A 26,787-nucleotide genomic window follows, 5' to 3' on the forward strand; every position below is an offset into this window, starting at 1 on the left:
TGGCCTAGTCACAACGAAAGCCTGCCTCTGGCGCGCCAAGTGATCCTGACTTGGTGCGAAGATCGAATTAGGCATTCTTCCATAGCGGAGACATATAACACTCGGCACCAGCGTCTGTCAATATGACCGATCACCTGGCGCATATCCACGTAAACATCACCGCAAACGCAGAGCTTACTGGCCTCCGAGGGGCCCGTGGGCGCTCGAGCGTTCCTCTGCCTACTGAGCGGTATCGTCTGGGCATGCATGCGTCCAAGACAAATGCTGCCTTCCAATAGAATGACGCTAGGAATGCCATATGGTTTCATAAATCAACAGCTAAAAAAAAGCGAAAGACAATAGAAAACTCATCGACCATAGTCTACTCAAGAGCCACGCATTTCCACATCAGCGCTGGAAACTTCCTGCGGTGTACTCAAGTGGAAAGGGCAATGTGCTTCCGCGAGCCTCTCAAGCTCTAGAGCAAAGGGGGTAACGGAGAACTTCTGCAAGGCAGAGTCGTAAGTCATCCAACGATCGAACTGTGCGAAACATTAGTACAACCTTCGCAGGTCTAACCGGTAAGAAATTTGAGAACGCACCTTTGCCAGCCGAACCCCCAGCCAAAGACATCTATACATTCGGGATATTTTGAGCGATGGCATTTCAATGTTTCGTCCATCATCCTCGGTCGGTGACCCGTCGAAAAATGACTGGGGATAGTAGGCCTGACTCCAGATATGACCTCGGATGAGAAAGTCTTCGGGAATCCATTTGGTTTCATCCGAGATGGGAAACTCGGCCTTTTCCACCAAGCTCATGTCCAACAGGGGCGAAAACATGGTGTTGAGGAAGGCGACAATCCGTCTCCAGGGAACCACCAGTTCGGCATATGCCATTCCGGTCGAAGTAGATGACAAGCACCATAGAAATGCTAATGAGAAGTGAAGAGCCGCGTAGATGTTTTTGTCACCTATTTGGTCGAGGAAAATAGAAAATGTCTGGAATGCAAGATACGAGCCGTAAAATAGCAACCGGCAGTCACTTTCAGGGTCGTCAAGCGCAAGGAAGTCGCTTGCAACCTTCTCGGGATCACTGACGGGCGTCCAGTATCTAGAAACGGATTGATGAAGATCCTCAAGAGAGCTCGATTGTGATGTGGACGGTTGACGGAATTCACTGGGCAAGAGAGCGTGGGTATGACCGTACTCCAGCATGGCCGCAAGATTGGAGGCAGTCATATAGACCCCCTGCATTTTAAATGCCGCCCCAACTCGGGGGATGTATTTGTCCAATCCCGATAGAAAATTGTCGGCTGCGCCGAAGAAACGCTCGGAGGCATCTCGACCGAATAGATAGCCGTGGGCGGTCACAAAGTCGGCCATGACTGGGTGATAGTGAACCATCCTTGGGCTCTTCAAGAGTGGGTTGAACAGGAGCACAATGCTTTCTCGGGTCCCCGGGAATGAGCGCACGCTCACAAGGGACTTGGTGTAGTAGAAAAGCTGTTGGGCGATGTCGGGCCGAGCCAAGACGGCCAGATGATGCTGAATCCGTCCGACGTCGGGGTTCCTGTCCGCAGCCTTGTTGTACCAGTACTTTGCGACTCCACCCCAGATTTCCCGGTCCTGCAAATTGGACTCTTCCACGGCCATACGGTATCGCGACAGATCTCCAAGGCATTCAATCCAAGTCTCCTCGAACGACGGCACGGTCTCCAGAAAGAGAGTCATCATGGAGTACGCATAATAGATGAAGGTCAGCATGGGCTCTAGGGACTCGGGCAGTCTACGACGCAGGAACTCGAGAAATGCGTGGATTCCGTAGCGCCACATACGAGCTGGCATAGCATACTTCTCGGATATGCGCCTGAGAGCTGGAATTGAGGAAGGATGCTGCGAAGCCATAAAGAAGTCATGGTGCTCTTGGAGAAGGATTCGGTGCACCGTAAGCATCGCATGCCATTTATCCGAAGGTATGACGACCATCTGCTGGCCGGCTTGGATGTATTCCGCACATCTCTTCTCCACCTCGATTATTCCGCCATAGATGATGCGCACCTCGCTGATCAGTTCTTCTTCTGTTACCGGTTCAGCATCCTGTACCTCCAATAGAATCCCGCGAGATGCTGTACCTTCGGATGCAGCAGCGAACCTTCGGACGAATTTGTGTTCATTGCTCAAATTCCGCGCCGACTCCTGGCCATACGTGAGTCTCTCCGCAGCGAGTCGCGACCTTCTTGGCAATGAGAATGCCTCCTGCTCGTCGCTCCGGTTGGCCCTCGGACTAGCATGGAAAGCGGGGCTGGAGTGGTTCCTGCGGTGATAAAGTCGCGACGGCCCTGCAGATGCGTGGCCCACTGATTCGCCAGTCGAGTCCGGGGAGTTTCTGGATTGCTGTATGCCACTACCGATGACACCGGGCTTTCTGGGGTAGTTATCGGGGGTGGCCCGGCTAACTGGACTGTTAGGTTGACTTGAAGGTTCTAGCTCCTCCGAGCACATCGGGCGCTGGCCTTTGGATGCTCGTGGATTCACCAATCCGCCAGTTTGTTCACTCAGATCATCTGCGACAAAGTTGCTCGGTACAGCCCCGAGAGAATCCGGTCTCTTGTTTGATAAAGAAGCGCTAGCCGAATGATGCGCTCGGTTTGTCGCAGAAGAGCCCCCAGGGGAATCAGCGCCAGAGAGTAACGGGATGACTCGACTCCTATGATGGGAATCAGAAGGCCGCTACACGCAGGATGCGAATGAAGATGCCAATGGACCGGACAGTCTCGAGACACGGGGAGAATCAGCAACGCGAGGACTACTCACTTGGCGATATCTATATCATGTGCTTTGGGAGAACGTATGGACGACGAACCGGTCACAGGATCTTTCACAGAGTCCCGAACCCGGAATGGAATCGTCCCCCGATCAACATTATCATCACTCATCGTACCTGGTCCGCGATGATGTAATACGACATCTAAGTCCATTAGTTGTTCAGTCGCCATGACGAGTGACGGAATGGTGGATGCGGTGGATAACGCGTGGGGGGTTGTCGAGCCGTTGGAACGCTGTCACACCCATGCAAGCGTCCCGAAATGGCAACACCCAAGGGAGCCGACAGAATCAGGACAGAGACAAGAGGGGGTGGGAAAAAAAGTAGTGCAAAAGGGGTTCAAGACAAATTAGGGAAGCGAATATCAGACAGGGCCCAGGGGATGAAGCCGGTGACTCGGAGTGTGTTGACACGAAAGTCTTACAATGACATTCAACAATGGCATCGACAGAGCCGCAAGAAATCCACAGTGACACTCACCTAGAAACCGGGATATATAAGTGAATGGCTGGGCGATGGCATTTAGGTTAGGCAGCTAAGCTTTATCGTCTTCTATTCATCTGCCTAGGAGGACAGCCGGCGGAGCGAATTGAACACGAACGGCATGGAAGAAGGAATCGGACTAGACGCGCAACAGACGAGGCATAGTGCTCCCTAGTCGATAAGAATATTCGAATCAGAGGCCGACGAGACAGAAGGCGACGGCTTTAAAGCATGACGGTGGAGAGCAGGAAGACGGAGAGGGGCAGAAGGCGATGAAAATGGCCGACGGGCAGCAGAGAGGCTGACTTAATCCTGCCTAAGAGAGACGACCCGAATAGTTGGCCTGCGCCCGCCAGTTGCCTTACGTTGAAAGCTTTCCACGGCAGCACCACCGACGGTTTTTTATTTTTATTTTGTATTTTTGGTTTTTAATTTTCGGGTGCTGTTGGTCCTCGGACCCCCTCCAATCCATGGAAAATAGTGGCACCTTCCATCCCCGACGTCTTCGCCCCCGACACGGTGAGGATGGAAGTTCCATGCACAATTGGCTGACGAAGCATCGCTGTGGCTTGGCCGCATACCTTGCCGCCACAGCAATGTGGCGTCGATGCTTCTTCACCATTGATGCCGTCGTGCAGATGCAAGATCGCCAGCATTCCAGGACGCTGCATTCTGGATCAGGAAAGCGTTTCCCTGGTGGGATTCTTGCCAGCAGACTTGAAACCTACAGGTCGGCAGATAGTCATCATGCGACCATCCATGGATGTTATAGGAGAATGAAGGCTGTGTTTTACCGCTCCACCGGCCAGATTATTGGGCGGCCGTGATTTAGTCTGGTTGCCTGACGGCCTAAAGGGGACGGCGGCCCGATTGGCTGCGGCGAGTGGGGCGGCAGTCACGGATGGGCAAACATTGGAAGCGAAACCCGTTGCGGTGTTTGGGGTGTATAAATACTACAGTTAGTACCTACGGAGGGAGCTAACTAGGGAGTCACTGGTTGGAATTGGGTGTCTGAAGCCCTATAGATCTAGCTAGGAGGCATTGTTGAGGCTGACTCTTTCCTCTTTTCTCTCTCCACTTCACGGCCCCCGAGTGAGCCACCCAGGTACTAAGGTACTGTTGGCAGCTCTCCCCATACGAAGGACTGAGTCAGGATGCCTCGTCAATTGGATGCCTGCGCCGCCAAGACCAAAATCACCGCATTCCCTTTTCGTCCGTGCGACACGTTCCACCGTCTCTCGGAAATCCCTGGCTGGTCTGTCTCGGGGGTCGGTTCCTACGGGGCTCCCTGACTGGCCTCCAAATTATAGGGCCACCCTTGCGTGAGCGCAAAGGCAGCATTTGCATTGAATCGACGTGGAAAATTTGCCACCGAAGCGTGCCCGGAGACCAGCTTGCCAGATGTGTCATGCCAATAGTATATCTCGTATGCCTCAACTCTATCCAGCGATCAGCGCGCCACGTTCAACGTCCATGCCTAATCTGGAGACGAGGTTCTCCGGCCGGAGACCCTGATCGACTGTCCGCCTGGATGGGGCTGCTTGGTCTTTCGGCCGGAAGATGCAGTGCTGAGGCTCTCATGTCTGCTCAACTGACTCGGGGAATGGCCGGCGTCCGATCATGACAAGTCGATTGGTAGTCTACTGATTGACCCTTGATCGACCATAGGTGTCGGTGAGATCGACAAGATCGGATTGAATTTCATTCGATCAAAAGCACCCGCGATTCCTTGCTTCTAATCGGTACCGCCGACTCGGCTACCCTGGAAAGTTGAAAAATGTAGTATATGCAAGTCTCGGCCTAGTTGTCTGTTCGCAAGATCTCGGTGCAAGACCCACTGCAGGTATGGTATGCTCTGAGAATGGCAGTGATTGGCGCGGTACCTCAGAATTAACTATGAGCTTGATAACTGAGACATCCGTCAAATATGATAAATCAAACGTCCTTGGACGCTCAACATCGATCGTTCGATGACAACTCTATTCCGGTCAAGCAGTGGCTGCAGAGACCGAACTTGAGCTAGACCTCATGACAGACCCATAGTTGAAATCTGATCGATCCAGAGCCTCGACAGATAGCAGCGGTAGAAGGATTTGAATCCTGGTAGACCAAATGCACAATCCTGTATGTAAGGCCGGTAGTTCGCATAGGAGAGTGGAGGTTAAAATTGCGCCCACGGCTGTAGGAGATAATTGCCATCTTTCTGGAGAGATGACTTGAAGAATAACGTTATACTATGGGAATTTCCGAAGTTCATTCCACCCTGGCGTATGTTTCCGGTGATTTCACCTCCGATCATACGCATCTGTCCCTATCCGTATTGATCTATCCATTGACAGGGATGAATAAATGCAAGCAAGGGTATGACCACAAACACCTCCCCAACCTTCATCCATAAAATCCACATTTCAATTTTTTATTCATACATAAATTTAGTCAAATTCTCCCCAAAGTACATACATTCGAACCCCCCTCACCAAGTCCAGCGGAAGGATACCTGCATCCAACCCAACCCCCGTGTAACGCAATCTGCAGCCCGTATCACAAGCACTACCGAGCAACAAAGAAAGTTTGCCAACGCCAGTTCAGGGGAAGACTCGGCACTAAGTACGTCCCCCGGGGCACTTCCTACTGGAACACCTCCATCAAACAACGGGAACATTGCTTCAATCCTAGCCATTTCCTATGTTTAGCGTATCGGGACGGTTATCGGCTAGTTGGTGTTGGACACTAGCGAGCTTGGAAGCGGCCGGGATGCCAGTTAGCGGTGACACCTTGGCAATTGCCTAGGGTTTATTTACTGAAAAAGGAAAGAGGGGAGAAAAAGAGGAAAGGGTCGGGTCGTCAAATGCTCGATATCGTTGCTCGAGTGTTACAATGTTGGGATTGACACGAAGCGTGTACAACCATGAACTATTTTCACCCATGGGGTTTAGGAAGGAGAGAAAAGGTACGCTTAACAGAGGGCGATATAGCTCGGCGCTATAAAGAGATATGCTCGAAGTAACGAACTCTAATGACCCAAGCCGTGCACTCGAGCAGATTATCCAGTCCAACAAAGAGCTCCGGATCAGCGCAAATCCAAGCAAAACAGAACTCGTCTTAATCATCGGCGCTTCCTTATGCATATTCCCCCTGGACTGTACTTATATGCCGTTTCCAAAGGCAGACAGATTGACAACCCGTCTAGCACCGAGTTGCACTACCCATTCTGCACGGGATCTCTAAGCGCCATGTTGATATAACTAGAAGCTGTATGGGCGCCGTCATCCTCTCCCACCGCATATGCGCGCATCCAACCAATCCCTCGAACCTGCTGCCCCGACATGGAGCCGATTGACGTCCGGCCGCAGACGAAGATGTCTGCGCCGGAGATCAGCGAGACGACATTTCTGGTCTTCCCCTCTTCCCTGGCATTGATAGGATATGATCAGATTAACAGCGTCCATAGGCAGTGCTTTGGATTTCCGTCGGCACGTCATTCCTCTTCCTCGCCACGCGACTCGTCGCGCGATGGAAAATCGCCCCCCAGAAACGCGCCGACGACGCTTTTCTCCTGCTAGCATGGCTCTTCTTCCTCGGAAATGTCGGCCTTTGGACCGCTTTCTATCGATATCTTTTCATCATCTTGCAATTCTCGAAGGGTAACCTCTTGTCCATCCCCTTGACCATCGACTGGCATCAGATCCAGCGGGATCTGCGGGCGCAGCTGGCCGGCTACTTCCTGACCTATTGCAGTTTATGGAGCGCGAAGTTCTCGTTTCTGTTCTTCTTCCGCAAACTAGGGGAGCGGTATCGACTGCAGAAGATCATCTGGTGGAGCGTGTGCGGGCTGCTGATCCTCACATTTGCGGGGTGTATCGGGACGCTGAACTTTCGATGTGAGCTGAGTGAGATTGACCAGATGATCCGTAGGTGTTTTCGATTCCGTGCATTTGGCCCCGGACAGACACTTGATTAACATGCTATCCACGGGTAGAGAATTGTGCAAGTGCCGAGTCCATTAGACTCGGCCGGGTGACCGTCAAAGTGTCCACCTCGCTAGACATCGTCACAGACGTAGCGAGTACGTCTTCCTCCATTCTGTATCTGTCAGTAATCAGCGATGAAACTAATTACTTTATCAAAGTCATCCTGCTATCTAGCAACGTCCTCTGGCGAGCGCGAATCAACTGGAAACGAAAGCTCGCACTAATCGGCATCAGCCTCCTCACGGCATTCATCATCTGCGTCTCGATCATCCGCATGGTATGGGGAAACGCGGGGTCAGGGATCCCGGATGCCTCGTGGCTGATCATATGGAGTGGGGTGGAGATTTGTGTCGGTGAGTGTTATCCACATTCGACATGGTCGGTGGCCTGGCAGGGTGCTGAGACGAAGAATCTGGCAGCGATCATGGTGGCTTGTCTTGCCTCGTTCTGGACGCTGTATACCATGGCCAAGGCGCGCAGCCCCTCTCCGACGGTGGATAGTGATTTGACAGTCGTGCATCGGAGTCGAGCTGAGGTTGTTGAAAGGGAGAATCTGGCTGTGATGGACGGGTATAGGCATTTGTTTGGGATGAGATCGAGATCTCGCGGGCGGGGGATGAAGTGTTGGAAAAGGGAGGCTGCAGAGGAGGTATAATTAATTGGAATTGCATGAGCAATAGAATTAATCGACATCGTATAGGTGTTATCATTGGCCATAAGTGCTGAAATATTGCCTTGTACGTAGATAGGTTTGAAATACCCCGAGCCTAGTCTCCAATAAACAAAAATAAATCGGAAATAACGCCAACCAGTCAAATAATGGTCAATTTATTGAGCCTATTCAAGTAGGTACTGGTAGGAAACAAATCATCACCAGACACAGTCTAGAGCGAGTTCTTCCCATCCAAGCGCTGCCCCTTCTCATTAAACTTCACCACCTCCCCAGAAAGCAGCGAGTCCTGCAACGCCCGACCGATGATAATGCCCTTGACGCCCAGTTCCAGCTTGACCGGGACGGGCTCATCATCCAAGACGCTGGCGACGAACTCATTAGCCTCAGTGGCAAACGCATCCTCGAAGCGCTGCCAATACTCCTCAGGCACGGCATGGCTGATCCCATTCGCACCCGCCACCTGGACATGGTTCGTGCGCGGGATCAGATTCACCATGATCTTGCCGTGGGTGCCAGTGATCTCCGTGCAGACGTCGTGGCCATGAGCCTGGGTGCGCGAGCAGTAGAAGTAGGCGATCTTCCCGCCCCAGAACTCGACGATGCCGACGCCGTTGTCGACGTCCTGGAGGGGTCCCAGCTCGGGATGATGCTGCAGGGAGCCAACGGCGAAGGCGGACTTGGGCAGCAGGTGCTCGCCCATGTAGAACAGCGACAGGTCGATGTCGTGGATGCAGCAGTCAACGAAGATGCCGCCGTTGCGGGCGGCGTAGCGCACGAAGAAGCCCGTGTCGTCGAGGAGATCGCAGGTCTGGGAGCGCACGACGAACGGCGCGCCGATGCCGGCGAGCTGCTCCTTCGCGGCGCGGTACGAGGCGTCGAAGCGGCGCGAGTAGCCCGCCATGACTTTTAGGTGTGGGTGGGCATTGGCAACGTCGACGACATGCTGGGCCTGTTCGTCTTTCAAGCGGACGGTACCTTGGTGCGTGAGTTCTCGAGCACGAAGGGGGATAGGGTCAAGGGGTTACGTACCTCTGTTAGATCGGTGCTGAGAGGCTTCTCACACAGCACGTGCAGTCCCTTGTTGATGGCTGCGAGGGTCTGGCTGGCGTGGACGTCGGTGCTGGTGGAGATCCAGACGGCGTTCAGGGAAGGCAGCTGGATCATGTCTTCGTAGGAGTTGAAGACCTGGATGCCGGTGCCCTGGTACGCTTCCTGGGCCCACTCGACTTCGTTGTCCCAGGTGCTGCAGACGGCGACAACTTTGGCCCTGGGAACTCGGCCCACCAGCGTGTGGACATGGCGCTTGCCCATGCGACCGAGGCCAGCCACGGCGATGTTCAGGACTTGGTCGGTGGGGAGGATGGAGCCCATTGTTGGATTGTGAGATGAGAAGATATTAAGAATTGATTTAGAGAGGATTGAATTGATGAGAAGAAGAATGAGCGACTCTATCGAGAGAGTTGACGACTCTTATACCCTCGAGGACGCTGTATACTTCTTGACTTCACTTCTACTTACTGCATTGGGCGAGAGAGGAAATCCCCGGCGAGAATTACCGCTTGCATCGTCCCCGGCAGATCTTCCGATGCGATCGACAGTCGCGAGGAAGTTCTCCCCGCGTTTCCCCTCCAGATGCTGCAATCGAGAACAATCGGAAGAATCAGTGGGATAGTGATAGGCTGAATAACAGTTGCAATCATCATGGCTGTCGTGGTCAGCTGGCAATGAACCTTCTGGTTCGCTTCCAGTGCACAGCATTCTCGGGGTGACAATGTCCCGATGTGAACCCTAATTGATTCCTCGCATTGTAGAATGGCATATTATTAATTGAAATAAAGTCGCAGAACCACTTAGGGTTATTTATTTTCAAAGATTCAACTTATGGCAGCTTTGGAACAGACACCGACCAGCAGCCAAGATCCTACCACAAGGCGTCAGGTGGGGTTCTGGGTCCAAGACAGCCTTAAAAGCGCGTGCAATACCACGGAGCAGGCAGAAATAGGCAAGGATGAGTATTGGATGTGCTTCTAACCCTTTCAATTGGAGAGTGGCTATTCCTTTTTTCTTTTCTTCTCTTTTCTTTTTATCTGCAAAGAATGGCATGGAGAGTCTTGACCACAAGTGTGGAGAAGATCTGCTACTTAAGGACAGCCAGACAGACAAACAACCAAAGAATGCCGGATTCCAATCCGTTTCTGAAATTCCGTGCAGTTGATCCGATCTCTGATAAATAACAATCAAAAGAATCAAACCCTCGATGACATCTCGGCTTCACGGACCGACGCCGAACCCCGCGGAAAGCGTCGCGGATACGAACCCGACGGGCAAATCCAGCGACCATAAAAGAGACGCCGAGTCACTCCAGGCGGGGCAAGAATTTAGTTATCGAACAGTATATCTTCAAAATGGCCACCCAAACCACAACGCTAACAGCAACCGACAGCCCCTCGCTGTTCCAGACAGCCCCCTTCATCCCGGCCGATGCCATCTTCGCCCTAACGGCGCAGTACAACGCCGACAGTTTCCCCAAGAAGGTGAATCTCGGCCAGGGTGCTTATCGCGACGAGAACGCCCAGCCGTGGATCCTCCCCTCCGTGCAGAAGGCTCGCGAGCTTCTCGCCAAAGAAAATCTGAACCACGAATACCTGCCGATTCTGGGCCATGCCGGGTTCCGGAAAGCCGCGCCACGGACAGCACTGGGTGTAGATCTGTTTGGCCGAGTGGAGAGTAGAGTGAGTAGTTCCATCTGCTTCGCTGATTGAGGCATGGAAAAGGAATCCCATGAACTAACAGCGGATAGATCGCCGCTTGTCAGAGTATCTCAGGCACCGGAGCCCTCCATCTGGCTGCTCTCCTGCTCAAATACTGTCGCCAGCCCCTACCCAACGTCTACATCCCTCAACCGACATGGTCGAACCATCACCAGGTCTTCGCGTCACTTGGATTCAACTGCCACTCGTTCCAGTACTACGACGACGCCAAAAAGAGACTCGACATCGACTCGTACCTCTCGGCCCTCAACGCCGCCGAACCCCACTCCGTGGTCATCATCCACGCCTGCGCCCATAACCCGACGGGCTGCGATCCCAGCCCCGAGCAGTGGAAGCAGATCGGACGCATCGTCAAGGAGAAACAGCTCTTCCCGCTCTTCGACGCCGCGTATCTGGGCTTCAACTCGGGAAACCTGGACAACGATGCCTTCGCTATCAGGCACTTTGTCGATGAGCTGCAGCTCGAAGTCGGCGTGTGCATGTCCTTTGCGAAGAATATGGGTCTTTACGGTATTTTTCCCTCTATTCATCTAACCACCGACAACTCGCAGTCCCGACCAAGAAAAAAAGACTGACGCAAAGCACAGGAGAGCGAGTCGGCTGCGTCTTCGTCGTAACGCAGAACGACCAAACCGCCACGAACACGCAGTCCGTGCTTGAGATGCTCCAGCGCTCGGAGGTCTCCAATCCCCCGGCCTACGGGGCCAAGATCGCATCCACGATTCTGAACGACGAGGGCCTTCGAAAGATGTGGTATGAGGATTTGATCACGATGAGTTCGCGGATCCGGGCCATGCGAACGGCCTTGTATGACCATTTGAACCAATCCGGTAAGATAACGCAACTGGAAAACCGTGGAGAGACTTGGCTGATAAGAATCTTGACAGGAGCACCTGGCACCTGGGATCATTTGGTCCAGCAATCGGGAATGTTTGGGTTCTTGGGTCTGGAGCCCGAGATTGTCAGAAGGCTGAGAGGTACGTTTATCCCACTCGTGAGCATGCCGATTGGATGTGAGCTGACTGAAATTAGAGGATTATCATATTTACATGGCTGGGAACTCGCGCATCTCCATTGCGGGGTTGAACCCGGGGAATGTGCAGTATGTGGCAGAGTCGATTGCGGAGTGTCTGAAGACTGCGTCGTAGTTTTTGAAATGAAGCTGCAGCATAGAGATGAAATGCATGATCTGTTAAATGGATTCCACATTCCGAGAACCAAATCTTTGAAAATACACAACCTAGATTAAAGAAACCTACTATATCAAATAAATCTCGCGTCACTCATAACTCGTTAGACCTACAAATATAGAAACTTATATACTTGTCCAGAATACTCCCAAGACACTAACTACGCATTCAACCCGCGAAGCACCTTCTCAATCTCCGCCCAATCCGTATGATCCACCCCGGTCAACGGCAGCGTCGGATCATAGAAACTCGAATATATCCCCTCCGCTTCCCCGGACAAGTCCATATCCCAGCCTCCTTGCATATCGAACACACCCGATGCCATATCATGGTGCATCCACGGCTCCAGTAGTCTCGAATCTTCCTGCGTGGAGTGAAAATAGTCTGTGCCAGGGGATGTACTCGAGCGAGGCAGGGGTTGAGAAGGAGTTGACGAAGCGCCAGCAGGGCCCTGTCTGCTATCGTTTGCCTGTTTGTCACCCGCAGAGTAAGTCGGCCAGACGTGGAGACAAGATTGCAGGATGTCTTGGAGGCGCTGTTCGGCGGCTAGGTTTCCTGCTCGGGAGAGGAAGCGCAGGACTACGAAGGCTTGGTCGAGCGCTGGAGGTGGACTGGTTGAAGAATCTCCGATGAATCCTACCATGACTAGAATGAAGGCAGCGGAGAAGGTGGCGTCGAGGTCGAAGAATCCGTATCGTGCTGTAGTTGGGGAGCAGGTTAAGGATGTTGAACATGGCAGGGATAGAGAGTGGGAAAGACGTACGGATGATGCGTTGTCGCTGAAGAGCAAATAAGATACTTAGGCTTTTAGTAGCCGCTTCGTTGCATGTCTCGCACAAGCAGGCTAGGATAGGAGGCGCCGGTTCTAAGGGCTGCTGCTTGGCCTGGCGACGGACTTTTTGACGAACTCTCTGTAGGAGAATGGGGCGGACACATAGGATTATAGCCTTGTGGGTTTGGCTTAGTATAATAAAAAAGAATAGTGAATCAAAGAAGAGTATCTCACCTGAAAGAGCATCAAATACAGCGATGCACCAGTTCTGGTGACTGTCTGAAGAGGCCGATTAAAGTCCAACAGTAAGGGCGCAGGCAAACTACGACCGGTCTCGTAGAGATCATGGAGAACAATTTGGATCTTTCGCACCAGCTCATTTTGGGTTATGGAAGCATTTCCGTATAGCGCTGAACAAAAGTTAACAACTCTGCGCAGTTCATCCGACTGAGAGCTACTTACAGGACATAATATCGTCGGTGGCACGGGCAATGCGAACGTTGATAATCAAGGCAATAGGCGATTGGAAGCCAATTGCGTGGCGGGGAAATTCTAGGCAGAGTTGACGCTCGTCTGCACCGGCAGCTAGACCGAGCCCCGATGAGAGACGTCTATATGGTACATATTGAGTTATTTGGTTTGTAGAAGGGGCCAGGGTCCATACCTATCCAGCATGTACACTGTCCACCACAGCCGTACTCGATGAGCGGTTTCCGACGGAAGACAAGCTTGCTCCCCGGAAGGCCGATTACATCCAAGTGCAATAGCTAGTCGCAATGCCAGGCCAACCTATGCGAAAGGTCAGTATACCAAATTATTGTCATGAAGGCCGATAGCTCGACACACGTAAAGATAAGCATCGTGCTTGCGATCACACCATTGCAGATAGGTGGTGATCAGTGTCAGAATCTCCACGGCAATTACACCCTCTTCGCCGAGCTGATGTAAATGAGGTAGACGCCTCATTGCTTCCGCGAAAAGGCTTGCGCCCGGCGGTTGAGATGTTGGCTCTTCGACATCCATCAGTTTCGCCATAGCCATGACTAGCAAGTACTCGGTGAACCAAGTCGTGCACATATGATATTGCTGTCGTTCGGGAGACTGGAATAACAGCATCATGGAATCGGAAAAGGTGCGAGGGTCGAAGAAGTGTTGGCTAACACCAAGATAGAACAGGAACCGATCGAGAAGGTGCTGAGATTCCGACAAAGTCGGGATCATAGGTGCGGAAGCCTCATTGACCAACGCTTGGGATGATTTCCATTGACTGGTTGGTCTGTCTACTCCCATGTGATCAGGAATCATTTTGTTTAAACTGTTGCATGGGCGATTCTGGTGCAGCAAGGACCTGACCTGAGATTCAAACGCTGGCCCAGAGGTCAAGTCTGTCGCTAAGTATAATATTAACTTCAACGTTCACGAGGACAAGATTTCGTCGTACCTGGACTAATACCCGCATCATCGTCATCATCACCATCAGGGAAAGGGATTCCATCTGACAGTGGCTCCTGTAATCCATGCGTACTAGGCGTTGCATGTCCCCCCGGTCGAGGCGCAGGTGCAATGAACGCAGGGTGCCGGACTGCCGGTGCATGGCCGCCTGGATCATGTTCGGATTGCTGTCTGACAACCGATCCACTATCAGATTGAACAGCAAGCTGATCTTCGTATGATCGAATTTTGTCTAAAAGCCCCTGGACATGACTTGGAGGCTATCAGCTGAGTCACCACTTGCATGACATGTATACAAAACATCACGCACGCTTCAGAGTACCGCCTCCGACCCCAATTTCCAAACGTGCATTCCCAATTGTGTCTGATACAACTGCGACACGGCTGTTCGCCCGAGCATTTGACCTTACGCCGACGGCACGATTCGCATCTGCAAGATTCGTATTAGCGGTTACTCTTCCGGGGATCTGGGTATGCTCGGGAGCCGATCCGAGAACGTTCAGGGCCTCTTACGCATTCGCCGAACGCGAACCAGAAGCTGTCATCGTTCTTAACGCCCGTTAGATGCTGCATTTAACATATCTTTCAGGTGGATCCACGTAATAAGATCGAGCGCGGGGAGAAGATAGGAATGAGTGGTTTCGGGACGCAGCCGAGTGATAACGCTCGTTGCTCGGAACCTCGGTTAATCCGATCATGAAAGGATTCTAGTTTGATTCGCTAGATTTAATTAGAGTGGGAATTCTAGTGAATACTATAATGTTTTCGACCTATGTTTAGGGTCATAGTACTAAACAGGCATTAGAGCAGTATAGTTTCATATTCAAACTCGTGCGAGATAAAAACATATTCTGTAGTTGTTCTCAGCCCATGGATTTGACGGAGACAGCTATTTTCAAGACAACTAGCACCAGCACCTACGAGACCTCATCCACTATACTTTGCATTGCAGGGATCTCGACATGAGGAAGATGTGTTTTGACCCATTCCATCCCCCAACCAGGAGTGAAGTGATGGATGATGTATAGACTGCGATCTAATCGGACCAGGAACCCAATGCCAAGGAAGGCTTGGCAACCACACCCCATACGGTTAGCGCGAGCCGGGGAATCCCCCCATCGATCGGGCGCATTGTTGAATGCTCTCCGTCCATCGTCGCACAAGATGAACCTGCACCCCATTGCTTGCAGTCGCTGCCGGGCTAACAAGGTATGCTTTATTTTCATCTCGTTAAGAATTGGTGATTGATCTTATTATCAGCGTAAATGCTCCCGGGAACTCCCGGCTTGCCATCGGTGCCGTCGTCTCGGTTTCGACTGCGGCTATCTGCCTGCCCGCAGAAAGCAGCCGGTGGACCATTCATGGCACAGTGGGAGAACAGTGTCGGTGGTAAAAAACGGCCAGCTCTCAACGGAGTTCAATGGTCTGGTGCTTTTGGATTTCTATTTCGTGCTTTTCATTCCGTCTAGTTTCATCTTTCACCAGCCTTGTGTGAAGCGCCGATATGTTGAAGGCCACATATCACCCTCGGTGCGTGACTCGATCTTTTCGATAGCGCTGCTATTGCTGGAAGCAAGAACAGCCCCAACACACCATCTGGTTGATGAAACCTCAACACCTCAGGGAACGAAATGGCCGGCGAGACTGTGGGCAGAGCGCGCCAACATGGCGGCTAAACAGGCCACGCGTCCAACTCTGGATGCGGTTCAGACTTACTATAATCTTGCAGCCTACTGGTGTGCGGTAGGAGGCACGAGCAATTTCCGAGAATGTGCCAGTAAGTTCTTGCATCTCACCCAGCCTACCCGCGGCGACTGTGATATGCTCATCGCGTGAATAGGTAATGCAATGCAATCTGCCCAGCAAGTGGCTGTTGGTAATCCCCGCCTGCCTCCTGACGAGGCTCGCGAACTGAAACAGTCCTGCTTTTGGATTGCGATGACATGCCGTAGTCTGCTCAAAAATGATTTTTTTGTAGCTCCTTTCGATTCGGTGCTGGAGGATCAACTCTCACTAAGAGAGGAAATTCTCCCACAGTCCCCAGAAATTGTCCTAGGAAGCTTTGTCCGTGGCAGAATCATGAAACTCATGGAGCTCTGGTACGTGGAGTGTATCTCATTAACACCCGGTTGGACTCCTAACAATAGACCAGGTTGAAGATAAGGCAGTTCGTTTACGGGCTCTATGATGACGCACATCCTGGGACGCAATTGGCAACCTTGATTAATCTAGACACCGAGGCCTGTAGCATCTACAGGACATTTCCTCCAGAGTACTTGAACTTTGATGGCCGGCGTTGGGTGGGACAGTCGGAATTCGATGACGTTATATCACTACAAACTATCTACCACCTTTGTCGCATCCTACCGCATCTCGCGATGGCTAGGTTTTTGCAGAAACAAGAGCCGTGGGCTCAAGCACATATCCTGCCGTGCTCCAAGATCGCGGCTCGGCATATAAATCAAATTTCCGACATTCTCACGACTTGCCTCTCCGTTCAGCAGTGCTTTCGATCGGCCTTGCCACCATTTGTTGCATACTGTTCATTGGTGTCAAGCTCAGTTTACTTCAAATACGTGGAAAGTATCCAAAATCGCAGCACCGATTCAGCGAGTGATCGGAATCCTGCTTTTCGCCTCCTAAGAGTCCGGCTTCTCTCCAACTTGCGTTTGCTCAAACAGCTTAGGGGCTTTTGGGCCCCCGTGAATGCAATGGTAGGTAATATCTAAATTCCCCGACGGTGGCGTCAAATGCGGGCTGGATTAAGAAAAAGGATAAGGAACTGATAGTTGACTTGGCTTTTAGTGGGATGTATTGCAGGCCGATATGAAATCTGCAAGAATATCTGATAGAGACGTTGATGAGTTCCTGGGGGAACCATGTGCCCCATTTGAACGGACAACACTAGCGCCGACTCCTCCAATGCCGGTTTGCCCTAAACGCCAGGTGGAATATTTCATGGTCACCAATCTACCACAAGTGATGCGCTCTACCGTATTATTCGATCCAGCATACATCCTGGCCGGGATTCTTCAATCATTTCCGCTCGGAGCCAAACCGAAAGAGCAAGCGATTTCCCCACCTGATGCTATAGACAGCTCATCTCCTGAAGCGAGAAGCAGTCCCTCTGGATCTCTCGAAAGGGATATCTTATCAATGCCGGGTCATGCGTGGAAACTGCCGCTGGATTCTAATGCTCAAAGTCCACAACAGATAGGGGAAGCTTCCACACAATTCGATCACCCTTTGCAATCTGAATCGATTCAAACCGAAAGCTCGCATAATTTTATGCCGAATGTCAGCCGTGAAGCACCCCTGCCCAATCTAGACGATCCAACCACATTCAAGGGAATGATGGAGATGATGTGGCTCGACGGGAACGAACTGCTAGTTTAGTCACAGTGAGCAGCAGACCCCACTCAAAAGCAAGTACTAGACAGTCTGGCCCCCTTTGGCGACCGACATATCCATACTTCATGGGTGTCTAGCAACACCCAAACCAGGGAGACGGCCTTTAGCGACTAGCATCGGTGCCTTTTGGTTTTAATTCCTGTTATGCATGGCTCAAACCAACGGCTGCTAAGTCCGATTTTGATTCCACGTCAAGTGAAGGAAAGGATTCATCCAATGCAGTCTCCACCATGGAGGAGACAGTGCCAATGGTGATTATCCTGCGACTATCCTCAAACTCGAGTCCGCACCGGAGATAACGAGCATCGGTCCGATCGGTCTCCAATATACCGACAGGCCAATCAGCTGCGCCCATCGAGCGGAGTGGATCAATCGATGAGAGTCGTCTGAAGGGCCAGAAAGAGCGCAGCTTTCCAGTCCAGATTTATGCTGGATGTGAGTTATTGTTGGTTGGTGTCTAGGCTTGAGTATACTGAACCATGGCATCAAAACAGGTCGGTGGTGCGGAGCTCCAACATAAGAATATCGGCGGTTCATTTCCCGTCTCCGCTCCTGACCTCAGGGCAGACTTTTAGGGAAGACATGCATAGATCAGGGTTGCATAAGTCCGCTCTAGAGGCTCCGGATCTGCCACTATCCGATTACCTGTGGGTTGCTTCTAAGTGGGCGGGTTGTATGCGTTATGACAACGTAATTCGGTCGATCTTTTTTTAATGCTGATGGCTGCCTCCCAAATAGGAGGTGAATATTAAAGAGTGAATAGGACCCCTCAAGATCATTTGTACCTGAAAGAACTCCCTACACCTTGTTTTTAAGAATTTCATCTATGCCTGTCATTTTGTCTTGCTCTAGTGGCAACCTGTGGTTTATCTCCCCATCATGGCGCAAGACATGAGCGAGCAGTCCACCGAGGCAAAACTAAACCTCCAATTGACCAGAACTCAGACAGCCTCGAGCCTTATCACCGATCATGACCGGGTAACTGTCGCTCGCATAGCGACAAACCTACGGCAGCGAGCCTCTGTCAAGGAGGAGCCTGAGATGGACGATACGTCGTTGGACCCCGCAAACCCTAACTTCAATCCTCATGAATGGGCCAAGAAGACAATTCGTTCATTTGATACCGAGGAGGTCAATGCGCGTCGTCGGGGAGTCGTGTTTGAAAATTTATCGGTCTTCGGCTCAGGCTCCTCGGTGCAGATCCAACAAACCGTGCTATCCACCTTGCTGCTCCCCTTTTCGAAAATTGCGACAATGATGCAACAATCCCGAAGTGGGAAGAGAACAATCCTGAACAGTTTCGACGGGCTACTTGACGGTGGCGAGTTGCTTCTGGTTCTAGGTCGCCCTGGGAGTGGTTGTTCTACATTCTTAAAATCGATATGCGGTCATTTGAACGGACTGGATCTAGACCCATCTAGTGATATCCAATACAAGGGGATCCAATTCGCGCGCATGATCAAAGAATTTCGGGGAGAGGTGCTCTATAATCAAGAAGTTGACAAGCATTTTCCACACCTGACGGTTGGCGAGACCCTCGAGTTTGCTGCTCACGCAAGGGCCCCCCAAAATCGAATCAACGGATACAGTCGAGAGGAGTACGTGGGAATTATGGTCCAGGTGATCTTGGCATTCTTTGGTCTGTCGCACACGTATAGTACCAAAGTTGGAAATGATTTTGTTCGGGGGGTCAGTGGGGGTGAAAGGAAACGAGTGAGGTGAGTGCTGCAGCTACAGTCAATGTGGTTCGTGAAATCCGGGCACTAAAATTGCAACAGTATCGCAGAGATGGCTCTATCCCGCGCCCCGATTGGCGCGTGGGACAATAGCACTCGAGGCCTTGATGCTGCCACTGCTCTAGAATTCGTCAAGGCCCTTCGTCTCTCTGCCGACCTTGGAGGCTCCTGCCATGCGGTAGCAGCTTACCAGGCCTCTCAATCAATGTATGATATCTTTGATCAGGTCATCGTCTTGTATGAGGGTCGAGAGATCTACTATGGTCCATGTGAGCGGGCAGTGGAGTATTTCGAGGAGATGGGCTGGATGCGACCCCTCCGACAGGTTAGCGGTGACTTCTTGACTTCCATTACAAACCCGAGAGAACGTGTTGCTAGACCGGACATGAAGCACAAGGTTCCCCGGAGCGCAGCGGAGTTTGAAGCGTACTGGAGGAAAAGCCCGGAATATCATGCCCTGAAGTCTAAGATGAAAAATTACCAGCAAAACTTTCCCGTCGATGGGCAACAAGAACGAGCATTCAATGCCACAAAACAGGCTGGGCAAGCTAAGCATGTTCGAAAGCAGAGTCCCTACTTGCTTTCGGTTCCGATGCAGTTCAGGCTTTGTCTGAAAAGAGCCTTCCAGCGAACGAGAAATGACCTTCCTGCCACGATGGCTACCGCAATCGTTCAGGTTATTTTGTCACTAATTATAGGCTCCATCTTCTACAACACTCCTAATAGCACCAATGGTTTCTTCCAAAAAGGCGCCGTTCTGTATTTTGGCGTGCTTATGAATGCGCTCATCACTATCAACGAGATCATGCTACTGTACAGCCAGCGGCCAATTGTCGAAAAGCAAGCCTCCTACGCTTTTGTCCATCCGTTCACAGAGTCCCTGGCAAGTATCATCTTGGACTTTCCCATCAAGCTTTTCCGGTGCTGTATCTTCAGTCTCATACTCTACTTTATGACCAATCTTCGGCGGGAGCCATCGCAATTTTTCATCTTTATCATGTTCTTGGTCACGGCCATCGTCACGATGTCTGGCATATTCAGGACCTTGGGTGCTATGACAAAGACTATCGGACAGGCTATGGCTTTGGCTGGAATTATGGTCATCTGTATGGCTGTTTATACCGGATTTACCATCCCCCAACCTTATATGCACCCTTGGTTTGGTTGGATCAGATGGTTAAATCCGATCTACTACGCCTTCGAGGGAATCATCGCCAACGAGTTCCATGGCCGCAATTTCGAATGCAGCCAATTTGTCCCTAGCTACCCTTCATTGAGCGGAACATCTTTCATATGTTCTGCCGTTGGTGCCGTTGCGGGAGAACACTTTGTTTCTGGAGACGAGTTCATCGGCCAGAATTATCAGTATTATTACAGCCATATCTGGAGGAATTACGGTATTCTCATTGGCTTCTTGGTGTTCTTTAACACACTCTATCTGGTTATTACCGAGCTCAGCCCCGGCACATCATCCAAACCGGAGGCATTGGTTTTCCGCCCAGGACATATTCCCGCTTATCTCAAAAACCGTGATATGGAATCTGCCGCGTCTGAAAAAGTACCTGTAGCCAGCACCGACGGCTCGACAGATGTTGATGATGAGGCTACCCATCTAGCAAAGCAAACGGATATATTCACCTGGAGGGGCTTGTCCTACGATATTCCGGTCAAAGATGGCACAAGGAGACTATTAGATGAGGTGAATGGATGGGTGAAACCAGGAACCCTTACTGCACTCATGGTACGTGAAACATTGTATGCATTTCGTTGTAAGATCTCCATACTCACGGTTTATATTACAGGGTGTATCCGGTGCTGGGAAAACGACACTCCTTGACGTGCTTGCTCAACGTGCCACACTTGGAGTCATAAGCGGTGAACTGCTAGTGAATGGCAAGGATCTTGATGCGAGCTTTCCACGGAAGGCAGGCTATGTGCAGCAACAGGACTTGCATCTAGAAACCGCAACTGTCCGCGAAGCTCTTCAATTCAGTGCCGCTTTACGTCAGCCATCGTCGGTTCCAATGCGAGAGAAGTATGGATTCGTTGAAGAGGTTATCAAAATGCTCGACATGGAAGAATTCGCTGAATCAGTGGTCGGAAACCCTGGAGAGGGTCTTAATGTCGAGCAGAGAAAATTGCTTACTATCGGTGTTGAGCTTGCTGCCAAGCCTGCTCTGCTAATCTTCCTTGACGAACCGACCAGTGGTCTAGATTCACAGAGCTCATGGGCGATCTGCAAGTTCATGAGAAAGCTTGCTGATCATGGACAAGCAGTCTTGGCTACAATCCATCAACCCAGCGCCTTGCTGTTTCAGGAATTTGATCGGCTTCTTTTCCTTGCAAAAGGCGGCAAGACGGTCTACTTCGGAGACATCGGTGAACAATCGCGCGTTCTACTGGATTACTTTGAAAGCAACGGAGCAAGACACTGCGAGGAAAGCGAAAATGTAAGTCTCTCTCAAAGACTTTACTGGCGTGATATTGGAGCTTTTTAACTAATGTAAGCCTGTCTAGCCTGCTGAATATATGCTGGAGATAATTGGGGCAGGGGCTTCGGGCCAGAGCTCGATTGATTGGGTGGCGACATGGAACAATAGCTCCCATCGTCGTGAAGTCCTCGCAGAACTGGACCGCATCGCTAAACACAGCTCTCCGAATGCTACAGACTCAGACGATATGAGCACTCGCGAGTTCGCCATGCCCATCACGAGCCAGTTCTACTTTGTGACCAAGCGAGTCTTCCAACAGTACTATCGCCAGCCGGAGTATATTCTTGCTAAGTTTGTCCTGGGAATCATTTCCGGCCTGTTCATCGGCTTCTCATTCTGGAAAGCGGACAACTCCCAGCAAGGATTTCAGAATGTGCTATTCAGTCTGTTCCTTCTTTGCACGATCTTTTCTACACTCGTGAACCAGTAAGCTGTCTACACAGGCGATGAGCGATCCCCACTGACTAAATGAACAGAATCATGCCCAAATTCGTTACTCAACGAGCACTCTATGAAGTTCGCGAAAGACCGTCTCGAACCTATTCCTGGAAAGTATTCATCGTGGCCCAGATCCTCGCCGAGCTTCCGTGGCAGATCATTCTCGGTGTGTGCTCCTGGGCCTCATTTTACTTCGCCGTGTTCGGTGCCGACCAAGAACCCCAGCGCCAAGGTCTCGTCCTCCTCTTCGTGGTGCAGTTCTACATTTTCGCCTCCAGCTTCGCGCAGCTCGTCATCTCCGCCTTACCGGACCCCGCCCTGGGAGGCATGCTAGCTGTCCTCGGGTTCGGTATGTCCCTGATCTTCAACGGAGTCATGCAACCCCCCGACGCTCTACCCGGGTTCTGGATCTTCATGCACCGCGTCTCCCCGTTGACATATTACATCGCCGGGATCAGCGGCGCTGCTCTCCACGACCGCCCGATCCGCTGTTCCGATCGAGAGCTCAATACCTTCGACCCACCTGCGGGACAGACCTGCGGCGACTACCTAGCAGAGTACCTCAAAGCCGCCCCGGGACAGCTTTACAACCACGAGGCCACAGAAGCATGCCAGTACTGCTCTTTGAGAATATCGGACCAGTACCTGGCTGGACGGGATATTTCGTGGGACGACCGCTGGCGCAATTACGGTATCTTCTGGGCCTATTTCGTGTTCAACGTGTTTGGGGCCATTATGCTGTATTACGTTTTCCGGGTGTGGCCTTATACTAAAAAGGTGAGGGCCAGCAAGAAATAGGGTGGAACTTGTTCAAACTTGAGGTCAACTAGAGGAGATGATGCTTTAGGGGGAAGGATGATATAGAAGCAGTATAGAGATGGGTGCGCTGTGCTTTTGAGGATAGGCTTTTGTATGTACATATTAGTACTTCTTGCCTCGTGATAGATATATTTTGTATTAATTGGATTGCTATTCATCTGAGAGAGAATATGTTTTATGGATAGGCATAGTTTCTAGTGCCCTTTCCATTCCCTAGACGTTCATTTGCAATAAAAGTAGTAACACTATATCCCGGAACTCCTATGTTTTGCTTGTCTCGGACCCATTTGTCGCAGCAAATCTGAATATGAGCTGAAAGATAGAGTTTTGGACCCCTTCGTCCCATTTCCTGGAATAGGGGTTAGCCAGGACTCGAGCCCGGACTCGGACTCGGATAACAATCACGAGCCCTTTACGGATACGAAAAGCTCGCATGGATGCCGGACTCGGTGTACGAGTATTTAGCTTCTCCAATGGGGTATTTCCAGATTAGGTTGACAGGGATGCCGGATGGTCTATCGAGGTATTACAAGCCATGTGTGAGAGTTAAAAAGTTTAATACCAAAAGGCATGTGAGACCATTCTACGAGGACCAGGAAGGATTGAATGACTATTATTTCAGATTAAAACAAGGGTATAGGATGTAGAATTGGGACCTCTAGCTGAAGCTTACCAGCTTAGCCAAATTCCGCGCAGCTACCTGCAGCTGCCTTTCCGCACTAATCCAACAAAAACGAGCGACTCGTTCCAGAAACACAAAACAGCAGTTATTATAGGATATCTCACTCAAAAAGAAAAGTAGCACGCAATCTCATCCACTCCAAAAGATAGTCTCCTCCCAGAGATGATGTAGAAGACAACAGAATTACTTTGATGCATCCAGCTCCGACCCAGAAGAACGATGGGAGTTGGCCACAGCGCTCTGCAACGCACTGGTGATATCGATGTGGAAGAATGGTCGATTGATTCCCTCCACCACGGCCATCGTTCCCAGAATCCGCTTGCGATTGTTCCCGGTCTCGCGGCGCTCTGCTACAGTAGACCCGTCGCGGCTAGGCACGTCTGATAGTTGTTCCTTCTCGATGCCGAGAGTCTGGCTTTGGATACTCCGCTCCGTGGCCTGAGGGTATTGCTTCGAGGGTAGAGTGTTATCGATATCATCCGATCCCGACTCCAGGTCCGGGTTTCGCTTGTTAGTGACGAGATCAGGGCTTCCGTCAACTTCTGCGACCGTAAAAATAGCCTTCCAGGGCTGTTGGCTGCCTTCAGAGTTAGAGACAGAAGGAGGAAATCCGAAACCGCCTGCGACAAGAGCCCGTTTTGTCCACTTGTTGTTGATATGAGCGAAATGCCACTGGACTTTGTCCGGAGTGGCGTATCGGTCAAGTTGATTTCGCACATCGATGAGATTTTGGATGGAAGTTACATCGACATTATTGACCGAGGAGAAGTCGAGGATAACGGCTTTCAGAGTGGGTAGGTGTGAAGTGTTATCGATATTGGCTTTAGCTTTGCTGCGGCGCGGAGCAGGGTCATTCCAGGGTCTGTCTCCTGGGCTTTCGTAAATGTCCTGTGTCGTCCGTCGAGTAGTCTTAAAGATATGATCCACGAGATGATCCGTGTAGTGGTTTGCGTTGGGGTAGTTCAAGCCATCAGAGAGTCTGTAAATGAAAATACCGGGAGAGGGTTGTTCGACTTTGACATCCGGATTTGATCCGTCCGAGTGGGTGGTTGGCAGGTAAATAGTCCTTGGGGAGATGGCGTAAGGGTCCTCGTCGTCTTCAAGGAGGTGATCACCTATGACAGAGTGAATTCTAACGCGGCCCATGAACTGACCTCGGGCCTTCGCAAGACGGAAGAGAAGAACAGCAGCCGAGACGCAGATAGTGCAGTAGATTCCGATTTCGATCTCAGTGAAGATGATGATAATGACACCCGCCAGAAAGATGATCGCATCAAGAGGCGCCACGCGCCAAAACTGGTAGGTAACGCTGGGTGGTGTGATCAGGTCCCCAACAGCGTGGATAATGACACCCGCGAGGGAGGCACTGGGGATATAGAAGAAGACGGCCGGGAGAGCGTAGATAGCAAGTAGAACGACAACTGCTGTGATAACACCTGCTAGAGGCGTGCGTACGCCGGATTTAGACTTGATGGCTGTACGCGAGAACGAGCCTGTAGCGGGATAGGCTCCCAGGAAGGGACCCAGAAGATTGGTAATGCCGATGGCAATGAACTCCTGCGATGGGTTAATAGTATAGTTGTTGACACGACCGAATGACTTCGAGATGGCAATGTGTTCGATCAGGAGCACAATGACGGCGGCCGGGATCTCGTTGGCAAATGCGCGAATGATTTCAGTATCAACACGAGGCACTTTGGCATGAGTGAAGCCTCGGGGCACCTCTCCGAGGATTTTGAAGGCCGGATCATCACGCCGGTGCAGGTTGACAGCAGCGCTGATCATGGTGTAGAACAAAATGACGAAGGCCGTGCGGAGAGTCGAGATGAAAAAGAAAACCTTCGCGCGCTGAGGGTTTCGGCGCGCTACGAAATTACAAGCAGAACGGATGCCATACAGCATGGCCAATGCGGTCATACCCATGGATGCGTCCATCGTGGCACTCGGCAGGTGCTTGAGGGTATCTATAATCACTCGGTAGGTTGCACCACGCGTCGAGAATTTAGCTGTCTCTCCTAGCAATGTTTTCACCTGTCCGGCGCAGATGCTGATGGCAGAGCCAGTCATGAACGCCGTGATAGCTGGTAGCGGGATGAAGTCCACAATGAAACCGAATCGAATGAAGCCCAGAAAAGTGACAATGGCGCCACAAATGATGGCCAATGCAGACGCGATATCGGTGCCCTCCAGCTCGGGGTGATTTTCCTTTGTGCTTATGATAATACCGCCAACTAGAGTAGACATGACAGCCACGGGCTGGAAAGGTCAGTTGTGAATGTCTGAGGCAATGAGCGAGGAGGGACACTTACCCCAATCGTAATATCCTTTGATGTGGCAAAAAACCAATAGATCAACACACCCATGAATGAAGTATACAAGCCATATTCCGGGGGTAGTTCAGCCAATATGGCATAGGCCATACCCTGTGGAACGACGACAGCACCGACAGTTATGCCTAAATCTTTTAGTTTCGCGCTGCATGCGGGTAAGAACCAGGAGACCTACCGGCAACCAAGTCCCCAATAAGCCACTGTACGTTGTAACTCATGATCCAGGCTAGGAATGGGAACAGATTGTAAAAGTACTCAACGGCCTGGCGGGTTGTAGGCGCATGCTCGCGAAACCAGTCACCTGCCGTGGGCTCAGGCTCGACGTAGGTGTGAGAATGGGGATCCTCTATGGAATCATGATGGAAGTTGGGACTCCGAGTCTCATTCAAGTCGATACCCAAGCCTTTTGCTAGTCCATGGCCTAGTTTCGAAGATTTGGTGTCCGACATGACCGATCAGAGCAATCAGCGCTCTTCGCGTCTGATTCGATTGATAAACGACACGCGACGTAAGCACCTCGTCTAATCAAGCAAACAGGTAAGAAAATTTCCAGAAAAAAGCAAATGCCATGTTGACGAAAATAAGCAGAAGGGGAACGCCAAAACTCTTATAAGCTGCACCTCGACAAAGGAAAATTGTTCCTCACGGTCGAAAAAAAATCGAGCATGCAGAGCCACTGCCATGGCTAGGCGATGTCGTGATTTTAGGACAGAAGTGCAAATATACTCTAATCCGACCAATCATTAATTAGCCAGTTTGGAC

The 26,787-nt window shown here is 51.2% G+C and overlaps 8 protein-coding genes across 8 annotated transcripts; 4 read left to right on the forward strand and 4 right to left on the reverse strand.

Annotated features, from left to right (window-relative positions):
- Positions 1-365: 365 nt before the first annotated feature.
- Positions 366-2,917, reverse strand: P170DRAFT_441984 (uncharacterized protein; the record flags this gene model as incomplete). Its single annotated transcript, XM_024850430.1, has 3 exons — positions 366-521; positions 582-2,711; positions 2,864-2,917. 3 exons carry the CDS (start codon positions 2,915-2,917, stop codon positions 366-368), a joined length of 2,340 nt encoding a protein of 779 aa, XP_024709008.1.
- Positions 2,918-6,614: 3,697 nt separating this feature from the next.
- Positions 6,615-7,822, forward strand: P170DRAFT_469201 (uncharacterized protein; the record flags this gene model as incomplete). The annotated part of the gene is made up of 6 exons (XM_024852603.1): positions 6,615-6,683; positions 6,740-7,199; positions 7,268-7,354; positions 7,418-7,612; positions 7,679-7,759; positions 7,806-7,822. 6 exons carry the CDS (start codon positions 6,615-6,617, stop codon positions 7,820-7,822), a joined length of 909 nt encoding a protein of 302 aa, XP_024709009.1.
- Positions 7,823-8,143: 321 nt separating this feature from the next.
- On the reverse strand, positions 8,144-9,356 carry P170DRAFT_460084 (Gfo/Idh/MocA family protein; the record flags this gene model as incomplete). Its single annotated transcript, XM_024851906.1, has 2 exons — positions 8,962-9,356; positions 8,144-8,881 (listed from the first exon to the last, which is right to left on the reverse strand). The coding sequence occupies exons 1-2, from the start codon at positions 9,301-9,303 to the stop codon at positions 8,144-8,146; spliced, it is 1,080 nt and encodes a 359-aa protein (XP_024709010.1). The 5' UTR covers positions 9,304-9,356.
- A 958-nt stretch (positions 9,357-10,314) lies between these two features.
- P170DRAFT_396316 (aromatic-amino-acid aminotransferase) lies at positions 10,315-11,887 on the forward strand. The gene is made up of 5 exons (XM_024846111.1): positions 10,315-10,664; positions 10,733-11,213; positions 11,291-11,533; positions 11,591-11,680; positions 11,736-11,887. The coding sequence occupies exons 1-5, from the start codon at positions 10,338-10,340 to the stop codon at positions 11,849-11,851; spliced, it is 1,257 nt and encodes a 418-aa protein (XP_024709011.1). The 5' UTR covers positions 10,315-10,337; the 3' UTR covers positions 11,852-11,887.
- Positions 11,888-12,040: 153 nt separating this feature from the next.
- On the reverse strand, positions 12,041-14,721 carry P170DRAFT_460086 (uncharacterized protein). The gene is made up of 9 exons (XM_024851907.1): positions 14,631-14,721; positions 14,428-14,547; positions 14,107-14,369; positions 13,512-14,056; positions 13,330-13,454; positions 13,128-13,276; positions 12,900-13,075; positions 12,657-12,840; positions 12,041-12,592 (listed from the first exon to the last, which is right to left on the reverse strand). Exons 1-9 carry the CDS (start codon positions 14,660-14,662, stop codon positions 12,054-12,056), a joined length of 2,133 nt encoding a protein of 710 aa, XP_024709012.1. The 5' UTR covers positions 14,663-14,721; the 3' UTR covers positions 12,041-12,053.
- A 560-nt stretch (positions 14,722-15,281) lies between these two features.
- P170DRAFT_469205 (Zn(II)2Cys6 transcription factor) lies at positions 15,282-17,513 on the forward strand (the record flags this gene model as incomplete). Its single annotated transcript, XM_024852604.1, has 5 exons — positions 15,282-15,326; positions 15,378-15,894; positions 15,958-16,216; positions 16,270-16,831; positions 16,923-17,513. 5 exons carry the CDS (start codon positions 15,282-15,284, stop codon positions 17,511-17,513), a joined length of 1,974 nt encoding a protein of 657 aa, XP_024709013.1.
- Positions 17,514-18,419: 906 nt separating this feature from the next.
- P170DRAFT_396322 (uncharacterized protein) lies at positions 18,420-23,043 on the forward strand (the record flags this gene model as incomplete). Its single annotated transcript, XM_024846112.1, has 5 exons — positions 18,420-19,246; positions 19,307-21,005; positions 21,067-21,714; positions 21,782-22,182; positions 22,233-23,043. The coding sequence occupies 5 exons, from the start codon at positions 18,420-18,422 to the stop codon at positions 22,990-22,992; spliced, it is 4,335 nt and encodes a 1,444-aa protein (XP_024709014.1). The 3' UTR covers positions 22,993-23,043.
- Positions 23,044-23,878: 835 nt separating this feature from the next.
- On the reverse strand, positions 23,879-26,474 carry P170DRAFT_442007 (SLC26/SulP family anion transporter; the record flags this gene model as incomplete). Its single annotated transcript, XM_024850433.1, has 3 exons — positions 23,879-25,951; positions 26,005-26,150; positions 26,201-26,474. 3 exons carry the CDS (start codon positions 26,472-26,474, stop codon positions 23,879-23,881), a joined length of 2,493 nt encoding a protein of 830 aa, XP_024709015.1.
- Positions 26,475-26,787: the final 313 nt, after the last annotated feature.

Source organism: Aspergillus steynii, assembly GCF_002849105.1.
Source record: "Aspergillus steynii IBT 23096 chromosome Unknown P170scaffold_1, whole genome shotgun sequence".
In the NCBI taxonomy this organism is placed as follows: Eukaryota; Fungi; Ascomycota; class Eurotiomycetes; order Eurotiales; family Aspergillaceae; genus Aspergillus; species Aspergillus steynii.

What these genes read in the sequence shown, in the direction of transcription:
- P170DRAFT_460086 (XM_024851907.1), bottom strand. Translation starts at nt 14,662, where the DNA reads ATGACAGCTTCTGGTTCGCGTTCGGCGAATGC. An exon ending in TGATGCGGGTATTAGTCCAG is followed by an intron (nt 14,057 to 14,106) that starts GTACGACGAAAT and finishes TATTATACTTAG; the next exon opens with CGACAGACTTGACCTCTGGG. An exon ending in CACCGACGATATTATGTCCT is followed by an intron (nt 13,076 to 13,127) that starts GTAAGTAGCTCT and finishes ACTTTTGTTCAG; the next exon opens with CGCTATACGGAAATGCTTCC.
- P170DRAFT_396316 (XM_024846111.1), top strand. Translation starts at nt 10,338, where the DNA reads ATGGCCACCCAAACCACAACGCTAACAGCAACCGACAGCCCCTCGCTG. An exon ending in GAAGAATATGGGTCTTTACG is followed by an intron (nt 11,214 to 11,290) that starts GTATTTTTCCCT and finishes CGCAAAGCACAG; the next exon opens with GAGAGCGAGTCGGCTGCGTC. An exon ending in TGACCATTTGAACCAATCCG is followed by an intron (nt 11,534 to 11,590) that starts GTAAGATAACGC and finishes GAATCTTGACAG; the next exon opens with GAGCACCTGGCACCTGGGAT.